The sequence below is a fragment of the Toxorhynchites rutilus genome, chromosome 3, assembly GCF_029784135.1.
Source record: "Toxorhynchites rutilus septentrionalis strain SRP chromosome 3, ASM2978413v1, whole genome shotgun sequence".
In the NCBI taxonomy this organism is placed as follows: Eukaryota; Metazoa; Arthropoda; class Insecta; order Diptera; family Culicidae; genus Toxorhynchites; species Toxorhynchites rutilus.
The window spans coordinates 56,488,390-56,507,403 of NC_073746.1; the positions used below are offsets into that span (position 1 = coordinate 56,488,390).

At 38.5% G+C, this 19,014-nt stretch overlaps 1 protein-coding gene across 1 annotated transcript in view; it reads left to right on the forward strand.

Annotated features, from left to right (window-relative positions):
- LOC129776420 (protein naked cuticle homolog) overlaps positions 1 to 19,014 on the forward strand; it is a 123,723-nt gene that overhangs the window by 94,521 nt on the left and 10,188 nt on the right. The window contains exon 2 of the mRNA XM_055782052.1: positions 12,094 to 12,470. Coding sequence (XP_055638027.1) covers positions 12,094 to 12,470 — 377 coding nt within the window. The remainder of the gene's footprint in view (positions 1 to 12,093; positions 12,471 to 19,014) is intronic.

Below are 19,014 nucleotides of genomic sequence, written 5' to 3' on the forward strand. Positions count from 1 at the left end.
CTCTCGGCTTCCAGGACGGTCATCTATATCCAATGGGTTCAGCCCCGTCGAATGTTGATACCATAACTGTTGTGAATTGGAAGGATTGTCTGGTTTCATTGACACTTACATTTCCCCCCAACCACCCACAAACGGCAAGGACAATGTCTGCATTTCAGCTACAAATTGGGGCGTAAATTTTTCGCTATATGCTACTGTGAGTATTTGCACATGAAATACTGCAGATTCGGGCAAACTTCCGCAATAAAGCGATTGAGCAATTACTGCGACGAAGCCCAAAGATAATGTATGGACTTCACTACGCGTTTCGAGGTGTTGAACTTCACCACACTCAGAAATATGCCTTAATCCTCTCGAATAAATATTCAAACTTTGGGCTTGGCATGTGCCATCGATTTCGGGTGCTAGTCAACCTCATCGACTGCAATTCGAAATGCGTCAAAATGACGCGCCTCGTAAACCTAGTGTTAAACTTAAGTTTGAGAATGCATTGTGAGATGATGGCTTCTTATCGTGTTCAATAAAATTAAATACACGAAAGAAAAAGGCAACTGATCGATTAAAATTTATGTAGGGACTGTTTTATTAACACTCCTATACTCGCGCATAGGTCTGTGAGACCGAGAAATCAATAATAAGTTCATTTCTCAGAAAACATCAACACTACGACTTTGCGATTCTCTCTAGGTTCGTCATTCGTCGTTCGTCATCGTTTAGCGTATCGCGTGTATCACTTTTTCAACACTTTCGGTCTGAGACACCAACGTGAGTATAGGAGTAACTTTTTTGGAGAAGTTACTTTTTTCATTATCTAGAATATTGTTGAATGAAATGTATAAATTAATGTTATTGAGGTGGAATATTTATTGAATATAATGCATAAGATCATTACCGGACTATTCTTATTTGATTTTAGTCTTTTTTGTCACCGGATCGAACGGATTTATATATTATTCGTTGATATTTTCGTCGTTAGATTCATACTTGCAAAAGCAAAATACGAATGACTTTCGTTTAGTTATTCGCTGAATACAATGGTCACACATATTCACACACTTGTGAAAGGATTACACTTGTGGAAGAGGTGTGAACAGTAACCTATAAACAAATCGGTTTCTTATGGTTATTTTTCACAGTTACAGTGAAAAAAAAATTACGGGGATATTTTTTTATAATGCACAATATCGACAAGAAAACAGAAAAAAAAAGACAAGGAAGTTCATAGGAATACATTTATATCATTTTTTTATGCCCCATCTAAAAGCAGGCATAAATTCTTAGTTTACCAAGAATACAGAGACAAAGAATATTAGAAACATGCAAACTTTATATTCCAGAACCTTTATCATCCTGTAATTATATACATTCTTCTCTTCGATAAAAGACCCGAAAAACACGATACAATGCAGCATGCAGCATGCAGCATGAGCATGCAGTTATGGTATGTTCTGATTCTATACAATCGATCAATACGTTTTATGTTATTTTATAGCTCTTTATACTTTCATGAATTAAAATATATATATGATTAGTCCTTATAATTTCCAACAAGTCGCCCGTAAGATGGGCACTTTTACAGGGAAAAAGTTTTTCGAACAGCATCTTCTTTATATTTTCTTTGAAAAAAATACAACTAATCCTAATTTTGTTTAGATTCAAGATAGCAACAAATTTTTAGATCTTAGTAAAATGTGAACTTTTGTCGAAGACGTCAACTTTATATCTGTTATAGTTATTGGAATTTAAGTCATTTTTGTATGAAGACTCCTGAAAAAAAAATGTTTTGCTCGTAACATTTTTGTGTGTAAATTCTCACGTTTGACATGTTCTTGACATGTTTCTAAATAGAGAAAAGTTAGCAGAGCATGTAAATTGCGATAATTTATACAAAAAAATGTTACGAATTAAACAATAATAGTATTTTTTTCAAAGAAAAAAATGAAAAATTTTTTGTTCAAAAAACTAAAACTAAAACTATCTAAACTAGCTAAAACTATCATTCCCTTATCATATTGTGGAATTTCATGCCATTTTCATGCCGTTTTTAACGAACCGGAAGTCGCCATCTTCGATTCCAAAATGGCATCGAAATACGATATTCGCTGATACTTTTCTTACATTGTTACGATTTCACAAAGTATTGAAATTTCAAAATTTTTCAAAAATTCATATTTCCATTTTGATGAGTCCGACATGGCACCACAATACGTCAAACTATGTTAAATTACAAAATTAAAAAAAAAAAAAGTACAAATCGTACAATGTACAATCGGAAGAGGGGTGCTTTGAGTTATGAAAGTTTTTAATATTAAATTCAATTATAAAATGGGATTTATAACAGAACATTTAAAATGTTATTTTACCTAAAGAATTCATTGACCTTAGAACAGCTTTGTCAAACATCATATTTTAATCAGATATCTGGATTTTGAATCACAATTTTACAATTTTACAACTTTTGAAAGGAAAGCTATTGGCTTTGAATACTCCCTTTTAAAAAATCAGTCGTTATCAAAATTGGTCATATGACAATGAAATTTGTAATTTTAGGTAGTTTCCATCATAAGTACCAAGTTTCGAAAAAAATCGAAGAAGGTTGGGATAGCTGATTTAGTGTGGAATCGTTCTACAGACTTACGAAGGAAAAATTGAAAATTTGAATTTTTCGTAAAATACGCCATTTTTTTATTGAATAAACTGCATGATATTACAAAGCAGATCCTGAATAGAACGCTTACAGTGAAATACTTGTTGCACTTTCAACAAATTCAAACAGAATTTTCTGCCGGCGTTCCAAAATCGCGTTTTTTACCAAATAATTATTCCCAATATTCAGATATTCATGTACATTTTCTGCAGCCCTAAAAAAATGGAGTTTTGTCAGATACCTTTAGAAGTCGTTAGTAAAGAAAAATATTGGAATAATATTTCAAGTGCGGTGAAAAAAATATTATTTTTGTATCAGTTTCCACGACGAAAGGGTTAAACTCGCCCTTCTCAAAGGTTTGTGCATAAAAATTAAACTCGTTTCAATGAATTTGTACCTAGTGCTTACTTAGATAACGTTGAATTTTGGTTTCTTGGTGCATAACCCAATTGAATGGGTCAATTTTGAATCGGAAATCGCTATAAACTGAGGACTCGGCATGTTCAGATACTTTGGAAAATAGAGAGACGTAATTTTTTAGCCTCTTCCGATTAAGTATTATATGACCCCCGCTCACCAGAGGTATGCTCCGAAAATAACTTCGTTTGTATTCACTCATACTGGGTTGTCCGGAAATTAATATATCCCACTGTATATCTTATTGTTTATATTCAGAAAGTAAAATAAGATATAACTTTGAATTACAACCACTACTACATTCAACAGTTCATGACGAAATCAAGTTATATCGTACGCCAATCTCCAGCTTACCTCAAAACAGAACGTTTCAACTTCATCCCAACCAAGCCCATTGCAATGGGTGTCACCCGGCTCTCGGATTTATTTCCGCCTGCCACAAGAGCTCCCGCCAATATTGTCTGTTGGTGTTCTGAAAGCGATTCATTGCTCTGGCTAATGCCGACCACCAATCCTCTCAATCCCATCCCGTCTAGGAACCGCGCGTCGCAATCAGCCGAAATGAGAGCAAAAAACAACATAACCAATCCAATTAAATTTTGTTTCTGCATTTTACCCCTGCATGTTTCTGTCGTTTCTCGGTCACAGCCAAACGACGTCGGAGCTGTCAACCGGCGCTCAAGTGTTAAATTAGAGAAATTGTAGAGAGCTGACGCGAGGACTCACACAATCGAGCTCGAATTGAAAATTCGTTCATTCAATCGATTAGTGCGCCGCCGTGCCTGTTCGTCAGAAATGATGATGATGACGATGATGGAGTGGCGTCAGAGCAGAAATATACAATGACTCCACCTCCAGGAGCAGCAGCAGCTGCAGCCCCCCTGGGCGGTTGCAGTTAATTGATTTGGTCGAGCGGTCTATATAGCGTAGGTACACGTCGTGACGAACGGCGGGGACGTGCATCAATCCACTCGAGCCTGTCTCTGAATGGATGGTTCAGGCCTGGGTTTGAATAGATTCCGTTCCTCCACCGTTGCCGTCTCTCGGGCGCACGACGATGTGTCCAACTGTGACAGACGGCTGGTGTGACATACATTTTAATTAATTTTCCGAGCTGTGTCGCTGATGCTGATGCTGGCCTCTGACTTTGCACAGTGCTCGACTTTGGCTCGGAACTGTCTTGAAATAGCGTGACATTTGTGGAGAACGGGAAGTTTTCCGTTTTTGTGTTGTCGGGGATGACAAACGGCGAATGGTGGCTGATTTGGGAGAAAGCACAATAAAGAAATATTCCCCCATTGCATTGGGTACAATCTAGATACGGTTATACATCCAGTGAGATGATTGAATTAGAGCAAAAATTTTTGTCAATTTCCGTATTTTTTAGGGAATTGATCTAATCAACTGCTAATATACATTCCATAAAAATGAATCGCTAAATGGAGATAGTTGATGGAATGATGAACCATGAAGTTCAATCGATCACGTTCAATGTAGTTACGTGTGAAAGCCACAAATGAGGCTCACAATCGACATCAGTGATCTATAATGAATAGAACCTGCGTTTCAATTATGAAATAAGAATTTTGAATCCAAAATCTAGAATCTTAACTTCGATTCTTAATCTGAATCTGCAATTTGTAATCTGGAAACAGAATCTGAAATCTGAATCTAGAATCTGATTCTGGAATCCGAATCTGGAATTTGGAATCTGAATTTTTTTTCGTCAATCTGAACTTCGAAACTAAATCCATAATCTGAATCTGATCCTGATATTTGAAATCCGCGTCTCCAATTTGAATTTGAAATTTTCAATCTGAATCTGAAACATCCTTCAGGATATGGAATCTGAATTTCAAATCTAGAATCTGAATCTAAAAGCTGAATCTGGATTTGAATTTGGATTTGAATCTGAAATCTGAAATCTGAAATCTGAAATCTGAAATCTGAATTCTGAAATCTGAAATCTGAAATCTGAATTCTGAAATCTGAAATCTGAAATCTGAAATCTGAAATCTGAAATCTGAAATCTGGAATTTGAAATCTGAAATCTGAAATCTGAAATCTGAAATCTGAAATCTGAAATCTGAAATCTGAATCTGGAATCTTCAATCTGAATCTGATTCTGGATTTGAATCTTCAATCTGAATCTGGATTTGAATCAAAAAATTTAAATTTTAAATCTGAAATCTGAAACCTCAAATCTGAATTTGGAATCAGGAATCTGAATCTGCAATCTCTATCTGGAATCTAAGACTGGAATCTGAATTGAATTTGAATATGGAATCTGAAACGAATTATTCATTATGAATCTATATCTGGGAACTGGCATCTAAATCTAGAATCAGTATTCGCAATTCTCGTTGGAAAGCAGCAATATCGGCGCGCAGCTCAATGTGTTATAAATTTAGCGATTGGTAATTCAAGAATCAATACGCAGAAATGTTTGCCGGTTCCTTGTGAGAAACCACCTTACTTTCGTGAGAAACAATTCAAATGAAGCACGTTTCACAAGGAAACCAAATTATACGAACCTGTTAAAACAGAAATCATAGAGAACAAATAAAATAACCAGAGAATCATTGAGTACAATGATGCCAATTGCGATTGGTTCTTTGCAGCATTTGTCAAGATACACTGCTTGAATCAAGCAGTAAAATCCACTATCCACAAATGGGCTTGTTTTCAATTTTTGACATTCTAATAACCATAGAAAATGTTTCAAAAAGTTCTCCCGATTTACATCTGAAACTGTATCCCATACAAATAAATGTCTAATTTTATGATGCATTGCGTCAATGCTCTTTCTAGTATGATAATTTCGTAATTCCATATTAAACATTGACTTTATTCCTCGATATCTACCTGGATGAGCAAGCCCCCAAGTCCGATTGGACTGACATCGGATATCATCAGTGTTCTGACTCCTCTTTGTGTGGAATTAGGTTCCTTTCCAAAACTAACCAGATAATGTTGTCTCTATTTCGTAAAACGTCCTCTCCTGTTTAGCTAACCAGTTGAATATGAATCAACTGTTGTCAGATCATAAAAAATAGAAGGGTGGTGTCCAAAATACGACCGCATTGTCAGCGTAGAACTACGAAATTATTTCCAGCGGAAATAAACATTATATAAATTTGAGAAATATCGTCTTAGTACAAACATTTGGTAGCGCTTACAAGAGTCGATAAATGCATGCTTGAACTGAGAGGCGTGAACGTTTCGCAATGTGATAAAAAGCCGGTCTGAGCAAATTGTCAAATTAACTATGAGCACCAACATGTACAGTCGATTGTTCGCTGCCTAGAGCGCTATTGAAACACTGAACGTATTTAAATTTCCAAGCAGTTTTTTAGTATCTCTTAGAAACATTTACGTTTCACGAAGAAATAATCCAAAAATTATACTATGTAGTACTTTGCACAGATAATCCGAACCGAATCGGTTGTCCACACTTTGCGATTGAACTGCGCTGTCAGCTCGCACCAGATTTCCTCTTCTCCACTCGAATATCTGCCATAATCAATTTTGCTCCAATATTTGAGGTGGAATCGATCCTTCCCACTTCCCACTGGTATTTGAAAGCATACTCCCTCGAAATGTACGTTGTATCTAACTCAATACTAAGGAGTCGGAGTTGAGGGGAATTTCATTGTATTAAGAGTCGGAGTCGGATTCGGAAAAAAAATTCGACTCCGACTCCGCCGTTATCTGCTTGTGATAAGTCAGCCGTTATCTGCTTGTGTCAGAAAGGAATAATAACGAGATTAAGTTTGAGGTGTAATGTTTGCTTAGGAGGCTTTTTGAATTCAAAGTTAATCTAATAAAACTTTCTATAAAATTTGCTCGTCAGATTCAAAGTAGAATCAACTTTAATGATGAAACTATAGTAAATATATCTGTAATCGAATTAAATAACATAAAAAAAATCAACAACACTACTGATATGCTTTCCTCATTTGATGAGGAAAGATTAATTCCAAAGTAGGGACGACAAATTCGTAGAAATTTTTAATATTGATATCTCTGCGATTCCCTGTAGTGATGCTGTAGGTTTTTGTGAAAAATATATAAACGATTAAAAGATCCCCGAAAAGTTTTCTCAATAGCAAGAGCATGAACTCTGTGGTCAGCATAAAAAATACGAGAATATAAACATGATCTGGGAGGATAGAATTTTTAAGCTGCATGAAAGATGCCGAAAGATTGTAGTACAAAATAATAAGATTGTAGAATGTAGAATAAAATTGAATATATGTAAGTCTGCCTATGAAAATGTAGCTTTTTGAGCTATCCTGATTTCTTCCTGATTTTTATTTTCATTCTTCCTGATATTTGTAAAGTATAGTTGACAACCCTGGGTTGGAGTAATATTTTTCATGTTAATAATACAAATATATCTATGCAACAAACACTTTAACGATACAAAGAACAGATGGTAAAGATTTTTAAACCCCTCCAATACAGATGGAATTTGTGGCAACACTGGATGGAACACGCAATTGCTGAGCAACATATCACTTTTTACGGAAATTTCCTAATAATTGGTTTGGACCAGGGCCTCCCAAGTTACCTCTTCTCCTTCGTACACACTCTTTTCGCTTTACGTTCATTATCTCAATTCTTCACCTTGAAGCAATGTTTTCAATCTTCATTTCCAGAGCGAATTAAATCATCAATTCATTCGAGCAGTTTATATTCCAATGAAAGTTTTGTTGTTGTATTCTAAATAACTGAAATTAATAAAAACGAAGAGGTGAAAGGTTGTGCAGTAGGTCACCATGAGTAATGAGTTATCGGCGCCGGTGGTGTTGTAGTAAGCGTGACTGCTATGCACTCCTACAGTGTCGGACAAAACATTAAAACCACTGGTCAAGCAAAAAAATTTACAAAACTTTGAGAAAAAATAATTCAATCCAGTGCTTCAATCCATTTATAATAATTTCTTTCCATTGTTCGAAGAAATTTATAACATCTATATTAAAACAATAGTTATCCGAGAAAAAGCATACGTTTTTAGTTTCAAGTATACTTAACAACTAAAATGATGCGACAAAATTCAAGAAGGATCTCTCCAGCGTGCCCTATTTAAGCAGTTTCAATAGTCAATGAAAGCTTCTCCTTTCCATATTGTTGGAGAACGACAGCAAGATCGATTTGACTTTACCCCGATAGACTAAAATGAATCAATCGAAAATGATTCTGGTTGAAATGAATTGAATAAGTGAAAAAACATTTTCATTCATAATTTTGTAAAACAAGTTTGGGCGATTTCTTAAGAGATGAGAAAATGTCTTAGCTTAGGGCGCCAATGAAAATGGTCATCTCGAATTTCAAAAAGTTACCCCCTACCATATGTTTTGTTGTTAGAGGGTAACAAAAGTTGGCACCCTAAACTATACGTTTTGTCTCGTATTTTTCGTACGTCCCAGAGTGTCAATTTTTGACAAAAAATGTTTTTTCGAAATGACAGAGACGTTTCATGCAATTTTATGACATTCGGCATCACAATTTTTTTCAAAAACATCATTGATTGTCATTTTTTGATTTTCAAAAAACTCAAACTTTGACCGCTTTGCGCCACTCTCCCTTAAGCCCGATTGAGCTGAAATTTTGCGTAAGGTTTTTTTTTTCGAGGTGGTGAACAAAGTCGATTTTTCCATACATTCATGATGAGTAATGGTTTGAATAAGATATGGAATAAGATATGGCAATCTTCTGCAATGGTTCCTGTCGCCGACTAGCCGTCGTAATTGGCGATTGTCAATCTGGCATATCACAAGGTAGCCATCTGGGTCCCCTGATTTTCTTGATTTATTTCAACGACATAAATATGGTAATTGAAGGACTTTACTGTTCTCTGACTCGTTCTGTTTTAGAGTATGGCTTAGCAGTTTGGACTCCTCATTACAACAACGGTGTCGAGAGAATTGAATCAGTTCAACGACGGTTCGTGAGATACGTACTTCGTAAATTGCCATGGACAGACCCCTTCCGATTGCCTAGTTATAGGAGTCGCTGCCAGCTGATCAACTTGGAATCTTTGTCGGTCCGAAGAGACACCGCCAGAGCTTTGCTGATAGCTGATGCTTTGCAAGGACGCATCGATTGTCCCGTTCTGTTGGAGAACATAAATATCAACGTTCGACCTCGAGCTCTTCGAAATAATGCGATGCTACGATTACCCGTGCAACGTACGAACTACAGTATGTTCAGAGGATTCAGTGGTTTGCAAAGACTATTCAACAGAGTGGCCTTTCTGTTCGATTTTCAGTTAACCCGAACGCTTCTTCGCCGTAGATTTAGTTCTTTTTTCTCTGAACCAGCTTAATTTGCATTATAATTTTAGTTTTAATGTTAGTTTTAGTATGTGATAATTTTTCTATGTGATGACTTTATGTAGTTTACCATTCATGTTTAGATTTAAGTTATATCATTGGGGCTTTCAAAAATTTAAATTGACAATAAATAAAGTATTTGTAATTAGACGTGATATCTCTGATATTGACTGATCATACAGCCCTGTTAGATTAACATACGAAAAAGTCTACCAGTCGTAAGGCTCATGAAATACAACGATATTCAGATTATAGTTTAATATATCATGCCCCAATATTTTCACTGTCAAATGAACAGAAAGTGCCCCGTCATTTGGGCACAACAGGTCATCTATCTGGACCAACAACTTCCAAAAGACCATCCTTTTTGGAAGTGCATCGTCATCATTCCGAGCGAAACATCGTTTTACACAATCTGACAAGCACTAAACTGTCACTTAACGGTACTTCTCCTGACCGCAAACCGCCCCTCATCCCAGGCAATGCCAAAATTAATTAGAACTAGCACAAAGTGTTGTTTGCTTTGGATGTCTCTCTGATGTCGCCTGCGGAGAACCGTGCTAATTTCAAAGCAAATATTTCTCACCAAATCCTCGCGGTTCCACAAATGTTGCCGTGCGGTTTGATTCAGTAGACCACGAAGGTGCGGAAAAACAAACACCGTGCCGTTCGTCGTGGGTTCTTGCACCTCAGCAAATACGAGCTCCTCTCTCCGTCGCTGCTATGTCGCCTATTGGTGGTTTCGCTTTGAACTTGACGCTCGATATCATTCTTCTTCGCCACCTCCTCGAAATCTTACGGCCTATGGCTTTGATCTTCCGTTGAGCTCTCGCTCGATCTTCGGCCGGTTTATTTTGACGCGGCACCGATGGGAACCGTACAAAGATCCGCTTCCAAGTGGGATAGATTTTGGCAAAGGCGACTGACTGAAAAAGTATTGCGAACCCAAGGCGTCAAATACTTCGCAGCAAGCAAGATCAAAGTCTCCAAGCCAGTCGGTCCCTAATCTTGCGCTTTGATGTTCGCGTTCCGGAGAATATCGAATGTTGGTAGTGTCTCCACCCCTCCGCACGGAATGTTGTTTTTACCACACTCAGAACTTTTCTGCAATCAAAGAGGGAAACTTCAACAAAGCGAAAATTGGATCCGAACAGATCAAAGACATTCTCGTTCTCGTGTGTGTGCGCGTTACGATGGGGTGCGATCCAAATGTGGGTTTCCGGATATTGGATGTCGAGAGAGTGGATGTTTACCGATCTTGATGAGTAGTGAGAGCTGCTGTTTTGTTTTTCACTTTACTCCAGAGCAGTGCAAGTGTTTTCGCTACTGCCGCTTTCAGCCAGATTGACTTCTCCTCTCATGCTTGTCAGAGTTCTCGTCCGTTTTTTTTTTGCGGGGTGGTGGTGGTAACCCAGATTAGATGCGAATCAGGAGGCAACAACAATTTCATCACAAAATCCAAACCGCATTCCCTAAATAACTCCGATCGCCTCGTGCAGACTAAAAGTCTGCGCAGTTGTCATCAAAACATTCCTAAAAAAAGCGGAGAGACGTCGCCTATCAGCGCCCACATCGAGTTGCGCTTATTTCAGACATACGAAAAAAAACACGCCTTTTGATCTCCGATGAAGATACGCCTAATGGTTGTTTGTAACGTTGACTGCACATTCCGCTTTGATCTTTTGACACGCCTCTTGACGACATATGGATGCGCTAAGCCGCACTGTGCTGCCGCCTTTCTTCATAAGAGACCGAACCTATCGACCTAAAATATATGTGATAATTTTCCCCCTTCCCGCGGCCTGTTCCCATTTTATTTTTTGAAGACGGGGGAGGGGGAGTCCCAGTCTCTGCGCTCATTCAATGATCTTTTGCACTTAAAGCGCTCAAGAGCAGCGTGCAGACATGTAAGGGATGCGATTTTTTATTCGATTCACCACTACTCAAGGAGTGCGTTGCTTCTGCGCTCATAATAGCGGTTTCTATTCCCCCGGCCACATATCGCCACATGTTTTAAATGCTATCATTTATCACCGAGGCCACGTCGGGGTAGCGATTTGCGTGGTGGACCAGTTAGGACCGAAGAGGGAAGGAAGGAAGGAAAAAAGGCATGCCGTCTTTTCCTCCGTTTTCTCTTTATTGTTCCGTAAAAGATGAATCGACTTTTGCGGTTTTTGTGGCTAACATCGAGAGCGGGAGGAGGCTGTTGGAGAAAATCACATCACACATCAAAGACGACAACGCTTGCCGGGGAACATGTGAAAGCAATTTTTCGAAATGCACTGCCGGTCTCTATATGTTACGCTTATTTAACTGGATTGATGACTTTGTGTAGATAATGACACCGAACCGCACTAGCAGCGGTGAAAGTCCGTACCGAAGTTATAATGCCCTTGGTGATGTGATTTCTTCGCTCGCGATCGAATCACTCGCTAGCCCCCCACGAAGATAACACGTCTGGTTGATTATCGATCACCATCTCGCTTGTGATCCCATGCGCGGAAAGTGTGCTGGTCACAGGGATTATTCTCAGTCCCATCGCCACCTACTGAAATTACTGTGAGCAATCGCTGTTCACGCCACTGTTCCCCAAATGATACGCAATTTATCAACACAGCTCCCCGGGAGACTCGTTCACTAATCACCTACATTCTCTTACTTTTTCCTCTCTCTCTCTGTTTCGCCCCGCAGTTCTTCAGGAATGTGCGACCGACTCGGAGGAGCTTATCTTCCCAATCCGAGCGCCGTCCGCCTGCAGTGCACCGCCAGATCTTCTGCTAACCAGCGATCGGGAACAGATGCTGAAAGTGAAAAGTTCCAAGCAGCAGCAACATCCACACAGTCAGCAGCACCAGATGCAATCATCACATCATCAATCATCGCAGTTGCAACAACAGCAGCAGCATCATCATCACCAGCAGCAACAACAACAGCAAAATCATAACCACCACTATCATAAGATGTCCTCGACAACCGCCCAGCAGCAGCATCCGAAGGAGTCCTCCTTTCGGAAATGTTCCGGTAAGACTGCCACCGTAAAAAGTGATCCCGACCGAGTGCGGCTGGAGGTATGTTCATATTTTTTTTCAAAGTTGTTATGTTCCTATTTCAAATGATACCAAAAAGACGACGAATTACTTTCCAAAATTCACACCATCTTACCGTCAGATTCCTTCAAACCAAGAAATGGAACTAAATTTTGGGTTCAGATGGTTCAGGATTCCGGAGATGAATTTCCTGTTCTTTTTATCACTTCACTTTATCAATGCGTTTCATAGTTACAGTCTTGAGTTCATCTTTTTGACCACAGTAACAGAGAGTAAAGGTGTCGAAAGTGAAGACAATGTTGATTTGTTTCCAAGAACCGAAGAAAGTTTCAAAACATCCCAGTTAGTACAACAGAAATGAGGATATGGAGACCGAGCCGAGGACGTTCTAGTGGTGTTGATGATGTTGCCTTGAATTATAGAGGTTTTAATCTTCCCAGTTAATTCGTCTCTAACCGTGAATAAGGCCAAATTTTGAGAAAAATAAGCTTAAAAAATGTCCTTTAGAAACACCATTTCGGACGCCTCGTCGCCGCTGCTGAATGATCCCTGTCTGGATGACTGTTGAATTGTGAATGATGTTTTGTTCACAGTTCACCGGAAATGTCCGAAATCCGAAAATTCAGCATTTTTATTTTACAATTACTCAATATTTTGTCTCAAAAGATATATAATCTACTTTTTTGTAAGAGGTGCGTAAAAATATCTTCACTGCATATCATATCATCTCTGCGATATGTCAAGAAATGGTCGTGCTATGAGTGTTCTGAGAAACAAACATATGTTCAGAGTGCGTGACAAATGTTTACAGTAAACTACATGTTTTATAAAACTTACGTCAGTTAGCCATATATGCAATAAATGTTTTATGGTTTATTTTCTTTCGTAACATATGAGAATTGTGACTTATTTCATTAAAAAAATCGCCTCCCTTTTTGATGACTATTGATAGATGCTTCTGGAAATTGCCGCATACATGTTTTACCATGTTTTGATTCATAGATGTCATCACCTCTATGATCTTAGCTTTGATTGACCTAATTCTGGTGTGAGGCGTTCTATTGGTATCCCGCTCGACGACGTCCCACACAATATAATCCAAAAGATTGATATTGGGACTGTTAGGGGCCAAATTTCATTCTCCCAGAACTCCGGAACATTTTCAGCAATGCATTTCTGTGTTATGAGCAGGTGCTCCGTCTTGGTGGAAAGTTTAATGAACAGCAGCAACCTTCTTCATCCACGACAACAACATCCTGCAGAACCTTCAAGTATACATAGGCTGTTACTATTAGTCCTTGATCAAAGAAATACAGGAGCATTACATCCCCGTCGCTGGAAACTACTTCTAGAACCATCAAATGGGTCGGAAACATTGTTGACATCACGATAGGAACCTGACTACGATCTGGTGCAAGCCACCCATCATTCTTTCGATTCACTTTTTGATCCTGATTAAAGTTTTTTCCATCAAAGAAAAAAGATTACAGGTTTAATATAATGAGGATGCATCAACAGACTCAGGAGTTTTTTGGCTTCCTCCAATCGGAATTTACCTCTGCATAGCGCATACGACTTATAGCCAAGGTTTTTGGCAGTTACTCGCCGGATTGAGAAGTCCGAACACTCCATTTTCCGAGCCATCGACCTCATTGATCTAGCTGGATTCTTTTTAATCATTTTTTCCACTTTTTTGAATCTGCTCCGTTCAGTGGTATTGGAACGGCACTTGTATTGCTTCTAGGTAGGTGTGTATGATAGTTTTTCACTATTCCAAGTGCTCTTTATATAATACACTGTTCTTTCCACGTAGGTGACGTTCAACAAGTACCCCTATTAATCTGACAGAAGCCCTTCCCGAATTGGGGTGAATGCCCGCGGAGTATTGCCAAAACGCGACCGCAAACTCTGTTCAAATTTGGTAACGGAATTCCGGTGCTGCGTCATTGGTGATGGGTCTTTGGCCATTTTTAATACAGCAAGATCAAAACCCGTTGTTTGGCCCGATTTGGCTCCATATCTCTACTCTAAACCGTATAAGATTGGTATGCAGCTAAATCTGTGGATTTTGTGCCGAAACTGAAACTTTCCTGAATTCGTTTTGATCGAAACCTACTGGGTCATGATGAAGCGCGAACTTCGGTGAAATAATGAGAAGCGAAGGACGAAAGGGAAATAATCAGGAAGTGGAAAAAACAAAACGAGGTGGAAACGACGTAATTATCGACCCCTAGTTGAAAAGTTCAAAGACTTGACTTGCCTCATGTCTGTGTATTTATAAATTACGTACTTACGTACTCAAGGAACGAAATATAAATGTTATTATTTGATTATTTATTTGAATTATTTGACTTTATCATCATTCATTCATATAGAAATCACCGGCAAATAACGTTCGGCGCATGCAGAAAAGTGTAAAAAATAGTCGATTTTCACTGCTGCTTCAACTTAACCCAGGGTTGAAAAAACATGGGGTAAGTCGAAAAGCTCATTTTCAGCTTAGTTTTCAAAACCAGTACACTTGATTATCGTTATTTGATAACCTGACGTGCAATTCTGAAGACACTTTTTGAAAAATCTGTGTTTTCGGACCATTTGAGTGCGCAAAAATGTTTATTTTGAATTCACGGAACAAGAAAAAGTAAACAATGACGCGGATATGGTTATGGTTATGACTGTCATAAGGTGAGATAAAAAATACTTTTCACTGAAAAAAATATCACGTCAATCCATCATTCTTAGTAAAAGTTCTGGCTTCCGTTACAAGTTATCCCGTATTTCAACTTGCCCCGGTGTACCTTATAATAGTTTTTATTTCGATAACTACAGCCAATTCACGAAACAATCTTAAGTGTCGCCATAATTATCGACTCACTCTTTATTCCATCACAACATGTTCCTTTGGTGACTCAAACGTACACATTCTTCTCCTGACAATTAGCAATAACGCAAAACAAAATAACAATAATGTTCCCATTGTCGTACAATTTGGTAGTGGATTCCAGTACAGTACCGTTAGGTTTGAAATCGAGTTATCTCTTGCGATTTGGAACGAAAGTTGTCACTTAGGAGAGGCACAGCGAAAGCAGCGCAAAGCTATTGATTAGCGATAGCGGAACCAGCCGGGCGGAGTTTAATCGTCATAAGGGTGTTGTGTATGACAATTATCTTTTGTGTGTTTATAAAATTGCGTTTTTTACATACTTAAGACTTTTCCCAAAAAACCCTAGTTTATGTTTCCAGCTATTTATTTTTGAAATTTAGAATTGCATATTGAGAGCTTTCTCGGTTTCGTTAAATAAAAATTGCATTGTAATTCTGGCGTATATCGTAGAAATTATGACGGGACATGCTAATTCCGTTCATTGTTCTCAGCAATTATTTCAACCAATCGACCGAATCAAACCTTTGTTAGGGCTTCATTAAAAAAAATGAGTTAATTACAACGATTACACAAGCGATAAATTCCATCCAAATTTTTGCATTGCGAAAATTCATCATACAGATATAGTTTAACACGTTGACTGCCTAGGCAATTTTCAGAAATCTGGCCAAAAATGGCAATTTGATTTTATCACATTATATTATTAAAAACTCAAATTCTAGTACATAGGTATCATAAAAAAAAATTTTTGTTGCTTTTTTCATAAAAATGGTAAGTAAACATAGGACGAGATAACTCGTAGTTGGCGTCCTTAAAAAGATCGCAATCTACGAGTTATCTCGTAGTTGGTAGTCAACGTGTTAACACCATACACCAAAGCAATTCATTTTCCGAATAAATTTGCGATAGGATTCCCATAATCTGTAAAAGGTACTTCATTTCGCCAATACTCGCCTCCATTGCCTCCCCGTTATCTATCTGTGAGATGAATCGAGCTGTTACAATGTTACATTCATGAATGCACCTTCCCAATCCGCGGGACCGCTCGCAGGCATTCCATTCAGCATGCATAAGCGAGCTGCAATAATGGTAATAACCACGATTAAATATAACGTAGCGCCTACGCTATCACATTCTCACGCGACCGGGCGTGTTGTGCAGCACTACGGAGGAGAGAGGGTGGAGTTGGTTGGGGTTCGAATAGAGACGTCCGACACACAGGGGTGGCCTTATCAAATGTTTCCGGCTGGCGTTTCGCTTTGATGTGTGAGCGCAGCTTTACTTATTGCAATGGAGGTTCGACCCGCTTTGTCTGTTTGTTATTATTATACCTCGACTTTTTTTTTTTTTGCGCTATCAAATTCCTGACCGGGTGGAATAAAATAGCCCGCTATCAATGACCGAGCAGCACTCACAAGAGGATAGGGTGGTTCATAGCCGATGTTATACGTGTGTACTCTTAATTCAGTTAGTATCTCAATCAGGTGTACTGACAGTATTGCATTATGAACTATTCACAAGTTCATATTTCACAAATTCTAAGCTCCCCCCACCATGAGGCGCGTTCCTTTTTGATTACGCATTTAAACGACCTTCTCTTGCTGTTGCCGCGTCTAGTCATTGTCTCTTATCACCGCGTGTCGGCATCCGAACGCGGCGCTTGTCGCGCGGCAATTATTTGTGTTTGCCAGTACTTGTTTTTTTGCTGTGTGCGAATCTGACCGGAGGCGGCTATTTTGATTTATTTATTTGTTTGAACAATACGTGTGCAATTTTTATTTCTGCTGTTCATTGATAATGGTGGAAACTATGCCCCGTTCTGATTGAAGCTGCCGACAAAGACTGGCTATGCTTGCTGCCGGCTCGAAGCTCTCGGCGAGAAATAATTAACCTGGTCGAATCCGCATCGCAGGATTCATTGATTAACTTATGAAATTATATGTGCTCCGTTTTGTGTGCGGGTATTTGGTATGTTGATGATTCCCTGACCTGGCGGTATTGATTGACACACGCGTATTGATTCAATTCCACTTTTTCGACAATCTTAATGTGCAAGCACAATATTCGAACCACTCACCGGTTTCCAATACGTCTATCAATGGAAGGTTAATCTAGCCTATCAAACAGTTTTAAAGTGAACCACTCTTACGAGGACACACACACACACACCACGCACCGGACACGCTAATCAATCACCATAAAAGAGATTATTGGTGAGGTAAATACCAGACCAGATACCAGAAATGAATTATAGCTTACGAGGTAAGCCGCCTATCTATCAAACGGATAAGCCGCGGCTGAGCGCCATTAGTGTAGCAACAAAAAAAAGAAGAGACGGCATAAATAAATATTAATTCAAGGAACGAAAATTGGAAGCGTTTGGTTGATATCAGCTTGGTTAAAATTATAACCTCCTGAAGGGAAGATGTAATACTATCTGGCTACCGAATTCCGGTGAGATTCTCAAAGGTTGAATCATCTACTCATAGAAACCGCGCGTCAATACATCTTATCGCTTGCCTGATTGTCGTCAATATAGTATCATGGTTTTTATGTTTGCTCCTTAATCATTCTACGGCTCGAAGATAGACGAGTTTATCGTCTGGTCGTATAGGTTGACTACTGATCAGATATTGTTTAGTGGTGGCCAGGTATAGGCAAGACGCGGGCCGCAATGATTTTTTCCCCACTAATGTTAACGATTAAATGTAAAATATGAAATATTGATTTCACCGTTTTTTCTATGCCTCACAACAGCATTTAAATTAGAATATTTTTTTTTATAATATGAAGACTTATAATATGATAACGGATAAATTGGATGTTCTTTCAGTCGTTAAAAAAAATATTACAATATTCATTAATTTATTTCAATATAGATAATGTTGAAATACAAATACAGTCAACTCTCCCTAACTCGATGTTCTGTATCTCGATATTTTCCCTAACTCGATGGATTTCATGACACCTTCGATTCTACAAGCATTCTTCTCTCCATAACTCGATACCTTCCTAACTCGATGGGTTTTGATTCATTTTTTCATGGATTTTCACCTCCCTAACTCGATTGATTTTCGCGTACATGTTTTTGTGCGTTATTAGCTCTGATTTCAATTGATCTTGAAGGTGAAGGCGGAGTGTTCGTTTCATCAAGCAATTTCTTTTCAAGTATGGAAAACTATGAAAAACCTTTCAAGCGAACGATCAAACCGCTAACGCAACGTTTGAACATCATAGAGCAGGTCGAAAAGTATGGACGGAATTGGTCTGAAGATGCAAATAATTTCAGTATTGCACAAAGTACGGTATCAACACTATTCAAACTAAATTAAAAATGAAATCGGAATGGAAAATTGAATCTAGGCCAAAAGTATATAAGGTTGGTCGGAATCGAAAAGCTGGAGCGGTCAATTGATTTTTGTCTTATCAAGCCAGAGAGAATAATTCACCTCTCTCAGGTTCTATTCTTCGGGATATGGCTTGCGAATTTGTGCAGAAACTGGGAATTCCCAACTTTAAAGCACAAACAGCATGGACCTTCGGCCCGTGTATCTGTAAAGAGTGTGTGTATGTATTGCCCCGACTAAGTAAAAGTTTATAGATCGTTCATGCACATTTTGCAAGTCTGATTAAATAATCCTTGGTTTCGTTCAAAGAAAACATTCTCTGAATAGAAAGAAG